Here is a 22300-nt window from a genome sequence, read left to right as displayed (position 1 = left end):
ATCCGAGCCGCGTCTGCTACCTACACCACAGCTCACGGCAATGCCGGATCTTTAACCCACTGAGCAAGGCCAGGGATCAAACCCGCAACCTCATGGCTCCTAGTTGGATTTGTTAACCACTGAGCCATGACGGGAACTCTGCACCAGCTTACTTTTAAAATTAATTTACTCAGTTAAATTTATTTTAAACTTAATCCTGATGATGCACAAAATTCTTTTCTCATTGTCCACTTCCCACAATCTTTCCATTACTTTCTGTATCCATATTAGTCTGTCCCTTATTTTTCCATCCAAAACAACAAGCTGCAAGATCGACTTACTTTCTTTTCCCTTAATAAAATGCAATTCTGTTCCTCATTCCTTTTTTACTGAAAACACACATCCTACTTTTCTAAAGCAATCATGGACTGTCTTTTATAATTTCTAAAAACATTTGCTTTTCTTGTAGAAAACATCTCAGGGTGGCACTGAACATATTGATTAATAGTCCTGAATACCTTTAGTTTCTCTGTTTAGTAAATGGTTTCAGTGTCTCATTTGACTTCTGTTAAACTTAGGTACAATAAAGTTTTATACTTAGTGTTGGTAACTCTAAAGACATTTCTATATTCATTAGATCAACAAACTTTAATTCTAATAAAAGATATTAGTTTAATATTGAATATTTCCTGATTCATGTGAAATTAATTAAAATCAATTCTGGCCAGTTAGTTTCCTTTCATATTTTAAGAATTTATATATGTTCTTAATTTCCTTTAAGCTAATTAAGTAGGACTCATTTACATTTAATTTCTGATAATACCGTCCTAAAGTTAGGGCATATATGATGCACATACAAACACATAGACACAGAGATGTCATAGCTTCAATTTCTAAGCTTAGTTATAAGTCAGTATTACAGATAAAGCTCACTAGTTTATAACTATGTTTTGAAAAGACTTCTTTCCCCATTTTTTCTTCTTCTTCAGTCTCAGGAATTAGAGAGGTCTAGATAAGATAAGCATTCCTGAGAGCCCAGGTCTCAAGGCACATGGCCAGAAAAGAAAGTTCTAGAAGGAGATTTATTCCCTCAAAGACTTCTGAGAGGAATTTTCTAAAGCTTGCTTTTGTTTGTTTGCTTGTTTTTAATTGTAGATGGAAAAGAACCAGTTTTGGAAATTTCAAAAGAGTCTCACCCAAACCAGTTTTCTTTGGAGTCTAAAGAATATTGTGGCCATACAGTGTTTAAATATTTTTTCCTATCTTAGCCTCTTTCCAGTCAGAATTCACCCAAGAGGGCTCTGCAGAGGAACAGAAGCAGAATGGCCATCGCAAATGACAACACAGAACATAAAGTACAAATAACATAGGCATGGTCATCTTAATCAGACAGTCCCTTAAATTCAAGATTGTAGTCTCTCAGAAAACCTACAGAGACACAGAACCAACCAGATCCAAGTAATAATAAACAGTAAATGGAAATATCTTGAGTCTTCAAAGGTTTCAAAGGGAGGAAAAGAGGCCAGCCTGAGAGAAGAAGGGAAGGGGAAAAGGTCAACAAAATCTCTTGGCCCTTACCCAATCGGGGCACTCCGGCCAGTCGTCCACATCAGGAGGAGACCAGGGACCAAAGGGTCTCAGTTGTGGCCACTGGGTCTGGTCCATCGAAGGCAAACTGGTCCTCAGTTACCTCAAGTGGTCTGGATGTCAGTCAGGGCAAAGAAGGGATATCCCACTGGAGTTGCAATTCTGGAAAGATTTTTTTTCTGTTTCTTCCCAAGCTAGCTTTCTCTAATAACTGCATATGCAATAAAAGAGCCCATTTTGACTATTTTTATATCAATTTTTCACCCTTTAATACTCAATTAAGTAGATACTTGCAAATATAAGTTTTATACATTATAAATCTGGCCAAGGTGTTAGTATGAGGCTGGCTTTCTGGTGCTCCTCATTTTTCTGTTTGAGACTCCCATTTCCCATTTTTTTTTTTTTTTTTTTTTTGTCTTTTGTTGTTGTTGTTGTTGCTATTTCTTGGACCGCTCCCTCGGCATATGGAGGTTCCCAGGCTAGGGGTTGAATCGGAGCTGTAGCCACCGGCCTACGCCAGAGCCACAGCAACGCGGGATCCGAGCCGCGTCTGCAACCTACACCACAGCTCACGGCAACGCCGGATCGTTAACCCACTGAGCAAGGGCAGGGACCGAACCCGCAACCTCATGGTTCCTAGTCGGATTCGTTAACCACTGTGCCACGACGGGAACTCCCCATTTCCCATTTTAAAATCGAATTTGTCAGGGATAAAGTTTGCTAATGACATTGTGTGGTGGCCCAGTGCTGCTTGAGAGCTTAATTCCTCTAGGTTTTAGTCCAGAGTTACTTCAGCTCTCTTTTATGTGTCTCGGGTCTCCCAGTGGCATCTAGGACACCACAGGTGCTCAGATTGCTGAAGTGGCCAGTTCTTATTTGTGTCCCTGGTTGCGCAGGTTTTAATTAATGAGTGGGTTTCCCCCTTTGAAACGCAAAGACATATGTATGTGTATATATATATTTTTAAATATTATTTTCCATCTTGGCCTATTCCAGGAGATTTGATATAGTTCCCTGTGCTATACAGTAGGACCCTATTGTCCATCCATTCTAGATGTAACAGTTTGTATCTACTAACCCCAAACTCCCAGTCCACCCCACTCCTCCCTTCCTCCCTGGCAACTGTTCTCCATGTCTGTGAGTCTGTTTCTGTTTTCGTATATAGGTTTATTTGTGCCATATTATAGAGTCCATATGTAAGTGATATATGGTATTTGTGCTTTTTTTTTTTTTTGTCTTTTTAGGGCTGCACTCGAGGCATATGGAAGGTCCCAGGCTAGGAGTCGAATCAGACCTGTAGCCACCAGCCTACACTACAGCCACAGCCACACCAGATTCGAGCCATGTCTGTGACCTGCACCACACCTCACAGCAATGTTGGATCCTTAACCCACTGAACAAGGCCAGTGATCAAACCTGTATCCTCATGGATGCCAGTCAGATTCGTTTCTGCTGAGCCACGACAGGAACTTCTGTGCTTTTCTTTTTGACTTACTTCACTTAGTATAATTTCTTGTTGGATCTATGTTTCTGCAAATGGCATTATTTCATTCTTTTTTATGTTTAATAGTATTCCATTGTGTATTTGTACCACATCTTAATCCATTCATCTGTCAATGGACATTTAGATTTTTTTACATGTCTTGGTTATTGTGAATAGTGCTGCAACAAACAAGGGATGCACATATCTTTTTGAATTATAATTTTGTCCAGATATATACCCAAGAGTGGAATTGCTGGATCATATGGTGGTTTCCTATTTAGTTTTCTGAGGAACCTCCATACTGTTTTCCAACAGTGGTTTACCAATTTATATTCCTACCAACAATGTAGGAGGGTTCCCTTTTCTCTATGTATTTTTATAATTCTGTTTAATTATTACCCTGATTCTGTGGTTATTTGTGAATAACCACGTAATGGTGTCCTGTATGTTGACCAGTGAAAAAGGACATGGACAGAAAAACAGAGAAAAACCATCAAGTTTCAAAATTCAGTACAATTTTTCTATTTTCCCTCCCATTTTAAAATTAAAATTCTGATATATTTTTAGTTATGATAAATCTCAGAAAATCTATCCTCTGTATTTATCTCTCTTAATGATAAAAGTAGTGACAGTGTCTTTAAAAATTATTAAACCTCATTATCACACTATTCACAAAGAAAACTTTTTTTTTCCTGAAGTGATCTAAAATAAACAGTACTTTGTTCCTTCTCCACCGGATGGCCAGAAAGAGTATATCTCAAAATACTACCCTTTCATCAGAATTAACAAATCTTTTAAGTATCAAATATCATTCCCAACTATTATTTATGCTAAAAGTTATTTATAAATTACTATCTTCTTATCAGATACATGATTTGCAAATATTTTCTCCCATTCATTATTAGTATACAGAAGTGCAACCTATTTTCATATGTTTCATATCCTGCAACTTCACTGAATTCATTTATTCTTACAGTTTTTTTATGGAGTCTTTAGAGTTTTCTATATATAATACGTCACCTGTAAATAGTGACAGTATTACTTCTTCCTTTCCAATTTTGATACCTTTTTTTTTTCTTTTCTGCCTAAATGCTATGGCTAGGACTTCCAATATTATGTTGGATAAAAGCAGTAATTGTGGACATACTTGTGTTGTTCCTATCTTTAATGAAATGCTTTCAGAATTTAACTATTGAGTATGATGTTAACTGCAAGCTTGTCATGTATGACCTTTATAGTAGACTCTTGGCATTGATTAGAGAATTGATTGTGTCGCGAGACATGTTTCTACAATATTTTCTTAGCCTCTTTGCTGAAAACTCCATCTTGTCCTGCTTTACTTAATCCCATCTTCCTGCTTTAAAAACAGTCACAGTGCTGGTAAATGACTTAAGCTTAAGAACAAAGACCTAAAGGCATAAGTTATTCATAGGGTCAGCTGAATGAGGACATAATGCGTTGGTCCAGGCAAATTGGACCTGTGCAGATTGGCACGCCGTTTGCACAAGCATGATATGTCTTCTAAGGAATAAGAGAAAGAGGAACCTCGTGGCCAAGTGGTTTTTGAGCAGTCCTTAGCAGAATATGCATTAGCAAAGAGAACTGAGGTGCACACCTAGGCACTCTGGGTTGCTGCAGATAGGCACGCCCTCTGCAGAAGCACAATGGTGATTCTCTAGATGCTATGCATAGATAGCTGATGCCAAGCTTCCTCAAATGCTAATGATTGTTATGTGCCTAAAGGTCAGAGTAAAAGCTTAACCATCTACCAGCTAAGTGACTTTTAAAATAATAAAAGAACTTATAAAATAATAAACCCTATTTCTTCCACGCACAGCCCCCTCCTCACTTGATGTCTTTCTAAAGAGCACAGTAAAAGCAGTGTGGTTTCTTGAGGCGGTGCTCTTGGTCCCTAAGACCTTGAGTCCCCCCCGGTTCCCACCTTTACTTAAGATAAGTGTCTCTGTGTCTTGTTTTATGTTAACTTTTTTCTTTAAGTTTCACAGCACTCCTTCTTCAGCCCCATCCTGCTGAGCTGGTCTTGGCAGATTGATTTTTGTATGTTGAACCATCTTTGCATTCCAGGAATAGATTCAACTTATTCATCGTGTATAATCTTTTTAATGTGCTGCTGACTTCTGTTTGCTAGTATTTCGTTGAAGATTTTTATGTCAGTGTTCATAGGGATATTTGTCTATAGTTTTCTTTTCCTGTAGTCTTTATTTGGCTTTGGTATCAGGGTAATGCTAGCCTCATTGAATGAATTTGGAATCATACCGTCCTTTCAAAATTTTTTGGAAAAGCTTGAGAAGGATTGGTATTGGTTCTTCTTTAAATGTTAGGTAAAATTCAAACATTTAAAGTGAAGCAATCAGAAGTAATGTCCCCACTTTCATTTTTTATTTTAGTAATTTGAGTCATCTCTCTTTTTTTTCTTAGTTCTCTAGCTAAGGACTTGCCAATTTTGTAGAGCTTTTCATAGAACTTGTTTTGGTTTTGTTGATTTACTCAATTGTTTTTCTATTCTCTCTTTTATTTCTGGTCTAATCTCCTTCCTTCTGTTAGCTTTGGGTTTAGTTTGTTTTTCTTTTACTACTTCCTTAAATTATAAGGTTGTTTATTTGAGATCTTTCTTATTCTTTTTTTTTTAAACTTTTTTATTTTTATTTATTTATTTATTTATTTATTTTGTCTTTTTGCTATTTCTTGGGCCACTCCCGCAGCATATGGAGGTTCCCAGGCTAGGGGTTGAATCGGAGCTGTAGCCACTGGCCTACGCCAGAGCCACAGCAACGCGGGATCCGAGCCGCGTCTGCAACCTACACCACAGCTCACGGCAACGCCGCTGGATCGTTAACCCACTGAGCAAGGGCGGGGACCGAACCCGCAACCTCATGGTTCCTAGTCGGATTCGTTAACCACTGCGCCACGACGGGAACTCCCTCTTATTCTTTAATGTAAGCATATATAGGTATAAATTTCTCCTTTAACACTGCTTTTGCTGCATTCCAGATGTTTTGGTATGTTGTGCTTTAATTTGCATTTATCTCCAATTATGTTTTTGTTTCCATGTGATTTCTTCTTTGATCCATTGGTTATTGGAGAGTATGTTGATTAATTTTCACAAATTTGTAAAATTTCTAGTTTTATCTCTATGGTTTATTTCTAACTTCATTCTACTCTGGTCAGAGAAGATACTTTGTATGATAACTATCATTTTTAATATATTGAGAATTTATTTATGGCCTCAAATAGAATCTATCATGAAAAATGTCTCATGTGATGTGAGAAGAATGTGAATACTGATGTTTGATAGAGTGTGCTATATATGTCTGTTAGACGTATTGGTTTATTTGTTGCTCAAGTCCTCTTTTTCCTTATTTTTTGTATAGTTATTCTAGCCATTATTATATAGTGTAGTATTATAATCTTTATTATTTTGGAGGTGTTGATTTCTCCCTTCAATCTGTCAGGGTTTTTTTTTTTTTTGTATATTTTACTGGACTGTTATGAGCTTAATTGATATGTTTACTTAATGTTTTGCAACTTTTGCTAAGATACAATGGTTGTTCTTTGTCTTTTGTAACCTTTTTTGATTTATAGTCTATTCTGTCTTATATTAGTGTAGCCACCCTTGCTCTCTTTTGATTACTGTTTACATGGAACATCCTTTAATTTTCAATCTATTTGTGTCTTTGCATTTAAATTGAGTTCATTGTAGATAGCATATATTTGAATAATGTGTGTTTATCTATTCTACCAATTGGAGAGTATAATTCATTTATATTTAAAGTAATTACTGATAAATAGGGCCTTACTTTTGTCATTTTGTTATTTTTCTACATGAGTTATAATTTTTTATCTCTCTTTTCCTGAATTACTGTCTTCTTTTGTGTTTAGTTGTTTTTTTATAGGGAAAAATTTCAATTCCCTTCTCATTTCCCTTTGACTATATTCTATAGCTATTTCTTTTGTGGTTAACATGGGGATTACATTTAACATCTTAAATTTGTAACACTCCAATGTGATTTATACCAGCTTAACTTAAATAATGTACAAAAACTCTGTCTACTGATTTCAACTGATGTCAGAAAATTATATCTTTATATATGTATGCTCAAAACCATAATATAATAGTTCTTTTAAAAGAATTAATCTCTTAGATTATGCAGAAAATAGCATGTGGAGTTATAAACCAAAGTTAAAGTAATACTAGCCTTTATACTAATTATTTTTATTTTCTACATGATTTAAAAGTGTAATATACTTCTAAAAATTGAGTTATAAACCATTGTTGCACTAATATTAGATTTTATAGTTTTTCCTGAATTTGCTTTTATTAAATTCTTTATTTTTTCACACAGTTTCAAGTTACTGCCTAGTGTCTTTTTATCTGGCAGTACTCTTTTGATCATTTATTGGGAAAGTCTAATGGTAACAGACTCCCAGAGGTTTTGTTTATCTGAAAATAAACTCTTGAAGGACAGGTTTACTGAACATAGGATTCTTGGTTGACAGTTTTTTCTTTGAGCGGTTTAAGTATATTAGCCCACTGCCTTATGACTTCCAAAGTTTCTGAGGAGAAATCTACTGATAAATTTATTAAAAACTCTCTATGTATTAAGTCACTTCTCATGCTTTGAAGATTCACTCTTTGACTTTTAAAGTTTATTTAATAGTATATTTTGATGTGGATGTCATTGAGTTCATCTTACTTGGACTTTGCTGAGCTTCTTGGATATTTATTTTCACGTCTTTTATCGTGTTTGGAAGTTTTTTTTTCCAGTACTCTCTCCACTTTTTTTTCTCTCTCTCTTCTTGTGGGACTCCAACAATGTATATGTTGGTCTGCTTATGAGATCCTACATGCTTCTTACACTGTGCTCACTTTTCTTTAATCTTTACGGTTTCTGTACCTCAGACTTGACAATTTCTCTTCTCCTATATTCAAGTTTTTTGATTCTTTGTTTTCCCTACTGAGATCTGTCTTTGAATCCTTCTAATAAAATTTTCATTTCAATTAATTTGCTTTGTAGCCCCCAAATTTCTATTTTATCTTTTTAGGTTTTCTGTCTCTTTACTGATAGTTCTATTTCCTGATGCATCATTTTCTTGAATTTCTCCACATCTTCTTTTAGTTCTTTGACCATCTTTAAGACAACTCTTTCAAAGTCTTTGTCCAATAGATCTGCCATCAGGTCTTTTTCAGGGTCAGTTTCTGTTGCTTTATTTTTTTCCTCTTGAATGGGCATTAATTTTGGGTTTCTTTGTATGCTTTGTCATGTTTTTGTTGAAATCTGGGCATTTACATTTAGTAATGTGGTAACCCTGGAAATCAGATTTTCTTTCTTCCCTACAGCTTGCTTCTTTTTGTTGTTGATTTCTTCTTTAATTGTTGTAGGCTGCTTCTATGTGAAGTATCTGCCTTAATTGTAAACTTATATCACATCTGAGCCTGTGTCTCTCTGTGCAAGCCTGGTCACTTTCTGATTTTTTTCATATATGTAGATGTTTTTGAATGTCTTAATCTTGACTCTCTGGCTTCCAAACGAGGAAAGGAGAAGAATATAGAGAGGGTTAAAAAGGGCACTTGCCCTTAAAATCCCCTGGAAGTCACTTCAGCCAGAGGGAAAGAAGGGTGCAACAGTGAGGGGAGGTGCAAAAACAATGGCTGTCATCTTGTTTCTCTGCACTTCTGTGATCAGAAACAGCAGTGGAAAGTGAGAGCATAGATCCATGATATTTGGAGGACAAGGTCCTCTTTGTCCACCCTAGTTTCCATGAGCTGCATGCAAGCTGCTTCAGGAACACACATGCATAGGTGCCTGTGGTGGGGGCTGGGAATGGAGGATGGTTAGCTGCCACTGTGCTAAGAGCTAAAATTGACCAAAATTAACCACAATTTACATTCTAAGACTTACCCTGGAAATTTCAAGTTAAATTAGATCTGCCAGTGCAGTTGTTGTCTAAATAGAAGATGGATTAATGCTGCTTCCTATTCTAACATATTCCCAGAATCCTTTCCATGTACTGCACCTTTTAAAAGGACTTATAGACTGTAATATTGTTCTGACATATTAGTTTCTTCACAGTATTAATAAAATTCGGAATACTTAGAGACTTTATTTGGTGTCTTAATAGTCTTTATCTTTTTTGCCAACTTAAGTTAATGATTTATTGAGTAGTCAGTACATTTAAGGAAAAGTCTACAATCATGTCTAATTCTAGGGACCTGGGGAATTTTGTGGATACAATTCGGTTGTTGAATGTTGATTAAGAAAAGCTTATTTGGGAGTTCCCGTCGTGGCGCAGTGGTTAACGAATCCGACTAGGAACCATGAGGTTGCGGGTTCGGTCCCTGGCCTTGCTCAGTAGGTTAAGGATCCGGTGTTGCCGTGAGCTGTGGTGTAGGTTGCAGACGCGGCTTGGATCCCGTGTTGCTGTGGCTCTGGTGTAGGCCGGTGGCTACAGCTCCGATTCAACCCCTAGCCTGGGAACCTCCATATGCCGCGAGAGTGGCCCAACGAAATAGCAAAAAGACAAAAAAAAAAAAAAAAAAAAAGAAAAGCTTATTTGAAGTTATGCAGTGGGGCAGGGAAAGGTAATGAACTTTAAAGACAAACATACATGGGTTCAGTACTAGCAATCACTGTTTACTCTTAGGCTTTGAAGCTTAGTCTCTCATCTCTAACACAAGCATATAAGTAAAATCTGTTTTGTATAGTAGTAGTTGAAATTAGGAAAAATAAACAAATGGCACACAAAGTAAAGGAAGAAGAAAAGAACAGAAAAGAACTACAAGAATAACTAGAAAAAAAGTTGTAAAAGGACAATAGGTTCAAAGCTATCAATTATTTAAATATCTGTGCACTAATTGCTCCAATCAAAAGACATAGGGTGGCTGATTGGATTTCAAAAACAAGACCATATATATGCTGCTTATAAGGGACTCATTTCAGAACTAAAGATTCACACAGACTGAAAGTTAGGCAGTGGAAAAAGGTATTTCATGCAAGTAGAAATGACATGAAAACAGGGATAGCAATACTCATATTACACATAATAGACTTTAGAACAAAAGGCAAAGAGGGACATTAGGCAATGATAAAGGGATTGTTACCAGAAAATATTACACTTATTAACATTTGTGCACCTAATATAGGAGAACCTTAATATATAAAGCAAATATTAACAGACATAAAAGGGAGTTCCCATCATGGCTCAGCATTATTCATAAGGATGTGGGTTTGATCCCTGGCTTCGCTTAGTGGGTTAAGGATCTGGCATTGTCATGAGCTGTGGTGTAGGTTGCAGATGTGGCTTGGATCCTGCATTGCTGTGGCTGTGGCATAGGCCAGCAGCCTCAGCTCAGATTCAACCCTTAGCCTGGGAACTACCCTATGCCACAGGCATAGCCCTAAAAAGACAAAAACAACAACAAAGACATAAAGGGATAAGTTGACTATAAAAAAGTAGGGAACTTTAAGACCCCATTTACACCAATGGACAGCTTATCCATACCAAAACTCAGTAAGGAAACAGTGGTCTTAAAAGACACAATGGACCATTTGGACTTAATCCCTATCTATAGGACATTCCATTCAAAACAGAAGAAATCTTTTCAAGTGCACATGGGATATTCTCCAGGATACATCACTTGCCAGGCCACAAAACAAGCCTCAACTAACATAAGAGAATAGAAATTATGTCAAGCATTTTTTCCAACCACAGCAGTGGAAACTAGAAATCAATTACAGAAAGAAAACTGCAGAAAGAACCAACTCATAAGACTAAACAGCAAGCTATTAAAAACCCAAAGGGTCAGTGAGGAAATCAAAGAAGAAATCAGAAAATCAAGGCAAGTGAAAATAGAAATACAACTTTCCAAAATTTATGGGATGCAGCAAAGCAGTTCTAAAATGGAAGTTTATAGCAATACAGGCCTTCTTCAAGAAACAAGAAAAATACCAAATAAGCAACCTGACCTACTAAGAAAATTGGAAAAAGAAGAACAGAGCCTAAAGTCAGTAGGAGGAAGGAAATAATAACAATCAGAGAGGAGGAGTTCCCATCATGGTGCAGTAGAAACGAATCTGACTAAGAACCATGAGGTTGCGGGTTCAATCCCTGGCCTCGCTCAGCAGGTTAAGAATCTGGCGTCATTGTGGGCTGTGGCATAGGTCTCAGATGCATCTTGGATTTGATGTTGCTGTGGCATAGGCTGGTAGCTGTAGCTCCGATTTGACCCCTAGCCTGGGAACCTCCATATGCAGTGGATGTGGCCCTAAAAAGCAAAAACAAAAACAAAAACAAAAAAAACCCCAAAAAACAAAACCTAAAACACACACACAAAAAAAACCCAGAGGAAATAAATTAAATTGGAATTTAAAAAATTGAAAAGATTATTGAAATAAAGAGCTGATTTTTTGAAAATATAAAATTGATGAACTTTTAGCCAGGCTAACCAAGAAGAAAAGAGAAGGCCCAAATAAGAAATGAAAGAGGTGGAAAAAAAAAAATACCATAGAGGAGTTCCCGTCGTGGCACAGTGGTTAACGAATCCGACTAGGAACCATGAGGTTGCGGGTTCGGTCCCTGCCCTTGCTCAGTGGGTTAACGATCCAGCGGCGTTGCCGTGAGCTGTGGTGTAGGTTGCAGACGCGGCTCGGATCCCGCGTTGCTGTGGCTCTGGCGTAGGCCGGTGGCTACAGCTCCGATTCAACCCCTAGCCTGGGAGCCTCCATATGCCGCGGGAGCGGCCCAAGAAATAGCAACAACAACAACAACAACAACAACAACAGCAAAAAAAAGACAAGAGACAAAAAAAAAAAATACCATAGAGATACAAAATACCATAACAGAAAACAGTGAACAGTTATATAGCAATAAACTGTACAGTCTAAGAGAAATGAGCAAATTTAGATACTGACTCCACCTCCCTGGGAGCATGTGTGGGCCATGCACCTGCACACCACCTATCAAGGGGATAATGGACTGCACACACTGAGGAAAAAGACAGCAAGCATAAAACCAAAAGCAGCCCCCATTTCAAAATAATAATAAACCTACACAAGCTATCCAGGGATGCTCCCACATATAAATAGCCCTCCAAAAATATAGTAGACAGATGTTTTTCCTAATCTCACAAAAATAGAAACAAAAGGAAAAATCAGAGGAACCATTCCCAGTGAAAAGGAGAATTCCCCTGAAGGAGCAAACAAGATAACAGACCTCTGCAGTCTAACAGACACCAAGTTCAAAATGGAGGTAATGAAATACTGAAGGAATTAAGAACAGCGTTTGAAAGTAATGGAGATTACTTTAAAAAATGAACTAGAAACTGTAAGGAGGAGCCAAGAAAAATTAGAAAATTCGTTTGCTGAGGTGAAAGCTGAGCTAAAGGCATTGAACAGCAGAATGAATAATGTAGAGGAACGAATAAGTGACTTGGAAGATGGAATAGTGGAAACCACCCAATCAGGACAGCAAACAGCCACATGAAAAAAATGGAAGCAATATAAGATATTTATGGGACAATATAAAGTGTGCCAATCTATGTATAAAAGGAATCCCAGAAGGAAAAGAAAGAGCTAAGAAGATTAAAAATGTATTTGAAGAAATTATGGCTGAAGACTTCCCAGATTTAAAGGAGAAAACAGATATCCAGATACAGGAAGCACAGAGGGTTACCAACAAGGTGAACACAAGCAGACCTACACCAAGACAATAAAAATGGCGAAAGTTAAAAATAAGGAGAGGATTCTAAAGGCAGCAAGAGAAAAACAAAGAGTGAATTACACAGGAACCCCGACAAGGCTATTGGCTGATTTCTCTCAGAAATGCTGCAGGCCGGAAGGAAGTGGCAAGATATATTCAAAGTTCTGAAAGGGAAAAATCTGCAAAGTAGAATACCTAACCCAGCAAGCTTATTTATATTAAGAGAAATAAACAATTTCTCAAACAAAAACTAAAAGAATATAGCAATACTAAACCTATCCTTAAAGAAATATTGAAAGGTTTCCTCTAAATAGAAAAGAGGTAAGAAGATATAGGATTGAAGAAATCACAATTGAAAGTAATCATTTAAGTAACCACTACACAGATCAAAAAGAAAAAAGAAACCTATTTGTGCAAGTGATGACAAACACAAGGAACAGTGAAACGATAAATGTAACAATGTAAAACAATCAAAATCTTAAAATGTGGGGTAGTAAGAAAATGTAGACTCTTTTTTGAATGTGTTTGAGTCTATATGACTATCAGTCTAAAGCAAGCAGATACAGCAGTTGGTAAACATACTTGAAAAACAGGGCAACCACAAGTAAAAAACAAACAGTAGATTCACACAAACTGAAAATAAGAGGACACAAGCATAAAATGAAATCATCCAACCGAAAAAAGAAAAAGGGAGCAAAGAAGAAGCAAAATATCAACGGGAAAACAAGGTTTAGAATTGCAGTAAACAAATATCTATCAATAGTTACCTTAAATGTCAATGAACTGAATACTCCAATTAAAAGACAGAGTGGCAGATTGGTTAAAAAACAAAAAGTCAACAATATGCTGCCTACAAGAGACCCACTTTAGGGTAAAGGACACACATAGATTGAAAGTGAGGGGATAGAAAAAGTTCAACAAGGAAATCAAAAGGGAAATTAAAAAATAAGACAAAAGACTGAAAAAACAACTATACAAAATCTGTATGGGATGCTGCAAAAGCAGTTCTTGGAGAGAAGTTCATAGCAATGCAGGCCTTAAAAAAACAAGAAAAACCTCAATCAGCAACCTAACCTACCACCTTGGAGTTCCCATCGTGGTGCAGCGGAAACAAATCTGACTAGGAACCATGAGGTTGAAGGTTCAATAGCTGACCTCATTGAGTAGGTTAAGGATCTGGCGTTGCCGTGAACTGTGGTGAGGGTCGCAGACTCGGCTCGGATCTGGTGTTGCTGTGGCTGTGGTGTAAGCCGGCAGCTACAGCTCCATAGGCCCCAGCCTGGGAACCTCCATATGCTGTGGGCGCAGCCCTACAAGGCCAAAAACAAACAAACAAACAAAAAAACCAACCTAACCTACCACCTAAAAGATTTAGAAGAAGAGCAAACAAAACCCAAAGTTAGGAGAAGGAAAGAAATGATAAAGATCAGAGAGGAAATCAATAAAATAGAGATAAAAACAATAGAAAAAATCAATAAAATCAAGAACTGATTTTTCAAAAGGGTAAATTGACACACCTCCTGCCAGAGTCACTAAGAAGAAAAGAGAGGACCCAAATAAAATAAGAAATGAAAAAGGAGAAATCTCAAATGATACTGCAGAAATACAAAAAAACCCAAAACCGTAATCGAATACTATAATATATGCCAACAAATTTGACAACCTAGATGAAAAGGACAACTTTATAGAAGCATACAGCCTGCCAAAACTGAACCAAGAAGAAATAGATAATTTGAATAGACCTATAACTAGAAATGAAATAAAATATGCAATAAATTCCATACAAACAAAAGTCCAGGACCAGATGCTTTCACAGATGAATTCTACCAAAACTACAAAGACCTTATAATGATTATTCTTAAATTCTTCCAAAAGATTGAAGAGGAGGCAAATACTCCCAAAGACATTCTGTGAAGCCACTATCACCCTAATACTGAAATCAGAAAAAGATACTACTGAAAAAGAAAATTATAGGCCAATACCTTTGATGAATACAGATGCAAAAAATTATCAAGAAAATATTAGCCAACTAAATCCAAAAACACATAAAAAAGATTATACACCATAACCAAGTGGAATTCATCCTAAATTCACAAGGATTGTTCAACATATGCAAATCAATGAATGTGATACACCCCATAAACAAAAGACAAAACCACCAGATCATTTCAATAGATGCAGCAAAAGCATTTGACAAAATTCAAAAACATGCATGATAAAAATTTTATCAAAGTGGGTGTAGAAGTCACATATCTTAACATAATAAAAGCCACTTATGACAAACCCACAACCAACATAATACTAAAGGGAGAAAAGCTGTAAGCCTTCCCACTGAAATCTGGAACTAGAGAAGAATGCCCACTCTCAGCACTTTTATTCACCATAGTCTTAGATGTCCTAGCCACAGCAATCAGACAAAGAGAAATAAAAAGTTTCCAGACTGGAAGAGAAGATGAAAATTGTTACTGTTTGCAGATGGCATGATACTATTTATAGAAAACTCTAAGGACTCCACACAAAAAATACTCAATCTGATAAGGGAATTCAGCAAAGTAGCAGGGTCCAAGGTTAGTATTTAGAAGTCAGTTGCATTTCTGTATACTAACAATGAAATATTAGAAAATGACTGTAAGAAAACATACCTTAAAAAAAAAATCTAACCTAGGAAAAAACCTGAACATTGAGGTGAAAGACTTAAACACTGAGAACTGTAGAACATTAGTCAAGGAAATTAAAGAGGTTTCAAAGAAATGGAAAAAAAGAAAAAAAGAAATGGAAAGCTATCCCGTGCTCCTGGATTGGAAGAATTAATATTGTTAAAATCGCCGCAGTCCCCAAAGTAATCTACAGATTTAATATGATCCCTATCAAACTACCCATGATCTTTTTCAAAAAACTAAAAATAGAACTACCATATGATCCAGGAATCCCACTCCTGGGCATATATCTGGGCAAAACTGTAATTCAAAAAGATACATGTACCCTTATGTTCACTGCAGCCCTATTCACAATAGCCAAGACATGGAAAAAAACCTAAATGTCCATTGACAGATGAATGAATTAAGATGTGGTACATATATAAAACAATACTACTCAGCCATTAAAAAGAATGAAACAATGCCATTCATGGATGCAACTAGAAATTCTCATACTAGGTAGAGCCAGAAAGAGAAAAACAAATACTATATGATTTTATTTATATGTGGAATTTAAAATATGGCGCAAATGAATCTGTCTACAAAACAAACAATCATAGATGTAGAGAACAGACTTGTGGTTGTCAAAGGAGAGAGAGGAGGGAGTAGGATGGATGGGGAGTTTGGGGGTTGTAGATGCAAACTATTACATTTAGGATGGATAAACAGTAAGTTCCTAAGGTAGAGCACGGTGAATTATATATAGTCTCCTAGGATATATATGTATAACTGAGTCACTTTGCTGTAAAGTGGAATTGGCATAATGTTGTAAGTCAACTTTTTTTTTTTTTTTTTTTTTTGTCTTTTTGATATTTCTTGAGTCGCTCCCGCGGCATATGGAGGTTCCCAGGCTCTAGGGCTCCAATCGGAACTTTAGCCACCTGCCTACGCCAGAGCCACAGCAACGCGGGATCCGAGCCGCGTCTGCAACCTACACCACAGCTCGTGGCAATGCTGGATCGTTAACCCACTGAGCAAGGGCAGGGACCGAACCCGCAACCTCATGGTTCTTAGTCGGATTCGTTAACCACTGCGCCACGACGGGAACTCCGTAAGTCAACATTTTTAATTATAAAAATCAAGAAACATAGGCAGTCAAAACTGAGTTAAGAAGAAACAGACAATTTGAACAGACTGATTACTAGAAGTTGCATTAAAAAAAAAAAAAAAAAAAAAAAAAAAAAAAAAAAACTTCTAGCAGACAAAAGTCCAGGATCAGACAGCTTCACAGGGAAATCTACTAAACATGTATAGAGGAACTAATTCTAATCAGATTATTCACAAAAATTGAAGTGGAGGGAACACAACCAAACTTAAAGTGGGTATTGAAGGAACATACATCAATATAATAAAGTCCATATAAGACAGATTTATAGCCAATATCATACTCAGTGGTGAAAAACTGAAAGCATTTCGTCTAAGATTAGGAACAAGATGAGGATACTCCCTCTTGCCACTCTTATTCAACATGTTATTGGAAGTCCTAGCCACAACAATCAGACAAGAAAAAAGAATAAAAGGAATCCAGGTGAAAGGAAGGGAAGAAGTAAAACTGTCACTATTTGTAGATAACATGATACTCTATAGAGAACCCTAAAGTTGTCACCCAAAAACTATTAGAATAAAAAATGAATTCATCTAGACTGCAGGATACAAGATAAATGTACAGGAATCTGTTGCATTTTTATATACTAATAATGAAATAGAGAAAGGGCGAGTTCTCTTATGCAGCAGGTTAAGGATCTGGCATTGTTACTGCAGTGGCTTGGTTTGCTGCTGTGGCAGAGGTTTTATCCCTGGCCCGGGAATTTCTACATACTGTGGGTAAAGTAAAAAAAAGAAAGAAAAACCAATCATTTAAAATTGTACCCCAAAACACGTAGAAATAAATTTAAACAAAGAAGAGAAAGCCCTATACTTTGAAAACCATAAAACATTGGTGAAGGAAACTGAAGGTGATTCAAAGAAATAAAAAAATATACAATGTTATTGAGTGGAAGAATTAATATTGTTAAAATAGCCATATTACACAAAGCAGTCTACAGATTTAATGCAATCCTTATCAAAATACCCATGACATTTCAGAACTAGAATAAATATTCCTAAAATTAATATGGAACCACAAAACACCCTGAATTACCAAAGCAGTCCTGAGAAAGAAGAAAAAAGCTAGAGGCATAATGCTTCCAGATAATACTATACTGTAATCAAAACAGTGTGGTATTAGCGCAGAAACAGACATATGGGTCAGTGGAACAGAATAGAGAACCCAGAAGTAAACCCACACACCTACAATCAATTATCTATGACAGAGGAGTCAATAATATATAATGAAGAAAAGACAGTCTCTTCAATAAGTGGTGCTGGGAAAACTAGATGGCTACATGTAAAACAGATTAGAACATTACCTCACACCATATATGAAAATAAGCTCAAAGTGGTTGAAAGACCTAAATGTAAAACCTGAAACCATAATACTTCTAGAAGAGAGGGCAGTTCTTTTAGACCTAAATTGTAGCAATATATTCTTACAGCAAAAGAAATTAAAGCAAAAAAACCAAAAAAATAAATACTCAAATGAGACCTACTTAAAATCTTTCACACAGTAAAGGAAACCATTACAAAATGAAAAGACAGCCTACAGAATAAGAAAAATATTTGCAAATAGTATGAATAATAATGGGTAATATCCAAAATATGCAAACAGCTCGTACAGTTCAATATCATAGAAACAATCCAATTTTTTGCATAGGTAGAAGACCTGAATGAGACATTTTTCCAAATAAGACATACAGATGGCTAACAGGCACATGAAAAAATGCTCAACATCAGTAATCATTAGAGAAATGCAAATCAAAACTAAGACACCACCTCACATCTGTCAGAAGGACTATCATTAAAAAGTCTACAAGTTGCATAGCTTCCTGGTGGCCTAGAGGTTAAGGATTTGGCATTGTCACTGCTGTGGCTTGGGATCCCCTGGCCTGACCTTCCACATGCCATGAGTGCAGCAAAAAAAAAAGGCGTACAAGTCACAAAGGTTGGTGAGGTTGTGGAGAAAAGGGAACCCGGAACCCTCATACATTGTTGGTGGAAACATAACTTGATACAGCCACTGTGGAAAACTATGTGGAGTTTCCTTAAAAAACTAAAAATAGAATTACTATACAATTCAGCAGTTTACCTCAGAAAATGAAACCTCAATTCACTTCAGAAATGAGAACATTAATTCGAAAAGATAGATACACCCCAATGTTCATAGCCATGGTATTTACAGTTGCCAAGAAACAGAAGCAACCTAAGTGTCCATCAGCAGATGAATGGATCAAGGAGATGTGGTGTATACATACAGTGGAATATTAGTGAGCTGTAAGAAGGAATGAAATTCTGCCATTTGTAGCAGGACATAAGTTTTATGCTTAGTGAAATAAATCAAAGACAAATACTCAACATTATCACTTACAGGTAGAATCTAAAAAAATAAGATGAAGTATATAACACAGCAAACAGACAATCTAGTTGTGCCAGTGGAGAGTGGGAAGGAGACAGGGACAAGATGGGGTAAGGGATTAAGAGATGGAGACTACTATGTATAAAATAGATAAGCAGCATGGGTATATTGTACAGCATAGGGAAATTTAGCCATTGTTCTGTAATAACATTTGATAGAGTATAATTTTTTAAAATGAAATTAATATACTGTAAATTATACTTCAATAAAAAATAAATTGGAACATATTAGGCAATCAAATATAGGTGTCTGTTTTAATTTTTATTATAGTTATTATTGTGATAGCAAATATTTTTATTATTTCCTTTCTTTCTAATTGATTTTCATTGATTTTTAGTGACAGTTTCATAATGGTGAATATAACTTAAAATATACTCCTTTTGGAGTTCCCATCGTGGCTCAGTGGCTAACGAATCCAACTAGGAACCATGAGGTTTCGGGTTCAATCCCTGGCCTTGCTCAGTGGGTTAAGGATCCAGTGTTGCCGTGAGCTGTGGTGTAGGTCACAGACTCAGATCGGATCCTCTGTTGCTTTGGCTCTGGCATAGGCCAACAGTTACAGTTTTGATTAGACCCCTAGCCTGGGAACCTCCATATGCTGCAGGTGCGGCCCTAGAAAAGGCAAAAAGACCAAAAAAAAAAAAAAAAAAAAATGTATATATATATATATATATATATATACACACACACATACATACACACACACACACACACACACACACACATACATACATACTCCTTTGCTTATTTTCTTTTAGGATTTCACATGGCTTGGAAACAGGAATCAGAATCTGCAAAAAGAGATGGAGCTGCCAGAGTCATTCAGAAGGCCTGGAAAAGTTTCGTTGTAAGTTTATTTCATTTTTTATAACTTTCTTGATATATGTTATATATCATATGGTTCAATAATTCAGTAGTTTTTAGTATATTAAAGAGTTGTATACCACCCTTTGTCGTAGATGTAGAAATTTTTCCAATTTTCAAAAAATTGACATTGGAGTACCCTTATGACACACAGGGTTATGGCGTTATCACTACAATGGCTCAGGTCACTGCTGCTTGGTCTGGGAACTTCCATGTGCCATGGGCATACCCAAAAAAAAGAGTTAGCATTAATTAATTATCTTAGCTTCACAAATATTTATTGAGTTCCTCATCTGGGCCAGGCACTTTGTTAATGGCTACTGTCAATGAAAGTATTACTAATTGACTCATTTGGCTTTCACCTCTGAAAACTTTATTTATTGACTCTGGAATCAGATTTTTGAGCATGTGTTAGATACATTCACTCATTACATATTTTTATTTATTTATTTACTCTTGAGGACTAAACATATCTGAATTAACTAGTAGTTTCCCATCATGCTCTAGTAGAACTATCTCCTTATCCAATAAGGAATATTCCAAGTTGATGTACTGGGTTAGGTGAGAGCCAAGAGCTAAAATGACCTCACTCTTTTCTCTAGGATAAAATAAACACTTTGTGCCTGATAATTTTCTGTAAAGTGTTGTGGCTCTATCATGCAAAATGCCTTCATGTCAGTTAAGTCTTGCAAAAATAGCTTCCATTATCTACTTCTGTTGCCTCTATCAAAGCCATAAAACCTGTGCTGGGTGTAATTATTGATTTCCAACACTAAAAAAAAAGTTTTAAAGGAAAACTTTTTTTTTTTTTTTTTTGTCTTTTGTCTTTGTCGTTGTTGTTGTTGCTATTTCTTGGGCCGCTCCCGCGGCATATGGAGGTTCCCAGGCTAGGGGTTGAATCGGAGCTGTAGCCACCGGCCTACGCCAGAGCCACAGCAACGCGGGATCCGAGCCGCGTCTGCAACCTACACCACAGCTCACGGCAACGCCGGATCCTTAACCCACTGAGCAAGGGCAGGGACCGAACCCCCAACCTCATGGTTCCTAGTCGGATTCGTTAACCACTGCGCCACGACGGGAACTCCAATATACATATCTTTTTTTCTTTTTTGTCTTTCGTCCTTTTAGGGCCAGGGATCGAACCCGCAACCTCATGGTTCCTAGTCGGATTCGTTTCCACTGTGCCACAGCGGGAACTCCTAAAGGAAAACTTTGTTGTTGTTTTCTATAGCATACTTGTCATCTAGGCTTAAGCTTTTCTGTCATTTGTAACTTCAAATCCAACTAGCTACATACCTTTGAATACCTGTTATGGTTCTGACACTATGCTATGCGCTTTATAATATATCCTTGCGTTTAAGGAACTTCAGTAGAAAAGCCATGTATATAAACAAAAGTGTGTGTGTTTTTTAACAGGATGGTAGATTGAGCACACATTATTACTTCCTGTCTGTCTAGAACATAAAGTGACAATATGTAGAAAATTAACCCATTACAGAGAGAAGGAAGTTCATGAGCAAATAAGAAATGTTATCATATTTCTGAAAACCAAAAATAAACGGTAGTGTCCTATTGGACATATCTATGTAGAATTGCCTAGATATACTTCAGAGGGGCTCTAGTGAGACAGCTGGTTTGTCATTGGAACTCTAGAAAGGATATCAGTTGGAATTTAGCAATTTAAAGAGGCTAGAGGGGAAATATCTATAAATAATGGAGTTAATTGAAGGTTTGTACATGAAACAACTGTGCCAGTTGTTTCAACTGTCACTTCAAGACTCAAAGCTTCTGGTAACTGGATATTTACCATTAGTCAAAAATCTGCTGGTAGATGGATATTTACTGTTGGTCATAAAAAACAAACCCTGAAGGCTTATCTCTTTAAAAAAAAATGATACGAACTGTCTAGGAAAGCTAGTTCTAGTATGGATTTGGCACTCCACAGTAAAGCCCTGTTAATTTTAGTATTTGAGAGATGCCTTGTTTAATTACTGGCTTAACCATACCCCTTCTAAGAAAGCCTGTTGTTTAACTTATTCCACCCATTTCACAAAGCTCCAAGGCAATCTTCCCATTCATGAGTGTGAAGAGCGGGAAAGCAGGAGACATACTGAAAAGCACAGGATACCTAAACCAGCTCCCTGGAAAAACTGACACAGACCTTCATTCTTCACTACTAATGAAAAACCAAGAATCACTTGACATTTAAGAAAAACCAATGGTAGAAACAGAAAGAAAAGAAAAGAAAAAATAACAGAATCTGAAGGATATAAAAATTGTAATCAGTTTAGCTTAGGATCAGTATGTTGAATGGCTTTAGGAGGGTTGTGTATAGAGATAAAATGGTACCCCATTCAGTAAAAGGTATGAATGAAAAACTGAATTTAAAAAGAAGTTAGAAACTCTGAAAAAGGGCAAATCGTGAAAGTCATGGTTCAAATATAAGGCAAATTAAAATAGTTC

The 22300-nt window shown here is 36.6% G+C and overlaps 1 protein-coding gene across 9 annotated transcripts in view; it reads left to right on the top strand.

Annotated features, from left to right (window-relative positions):
- C9H11orf65 (chromosome 9 C11orf65 homolog) overlaps nucleotides 1-22300 on the top strand; it is an 88160-nt gene that overhangs the window by 12226 nt on the left and 53634 nt on the right. For 6 of the 9 annotated variants that reach the window (XM_084975960.1, XM_084975959.1, XM_013979357.3 and 3 more), the window contains one exon: nucleotides 19732-19820. The exons of the other annotated variants lie outside the window; for them this stretch is intronic. In XM_084975960.1, coding sequence (XP_084832086.1) covers nucleotides 19732-19820 — 89 coding nt within the window. The remainder of the gene's footprint in view (nucleotides 1-19731; nucleotides 19821-22300) is intronic. 9 annotated transcript variants of the gene reach the window in all.

This window comes from Sus scrofa, chromosome 9 (genome assembly GCF_054392235.1).
Source record: "Sus scrofa isolate SSC_HxYL_T2T_F1_AM1 chromosome 9, Sscrofa_HxYL_maternal_Yorkshire_Landrace_v2.0, whole genome shotgun sequence".
NCBI lineage: Eukaryota > Metazoa > Chordata > Mammalia > Artiodactyla > Suidae > Sus > Sus scrofa.
This window is presented reverse-complemented; position numbering and strand designations above follow the sequence as displayed.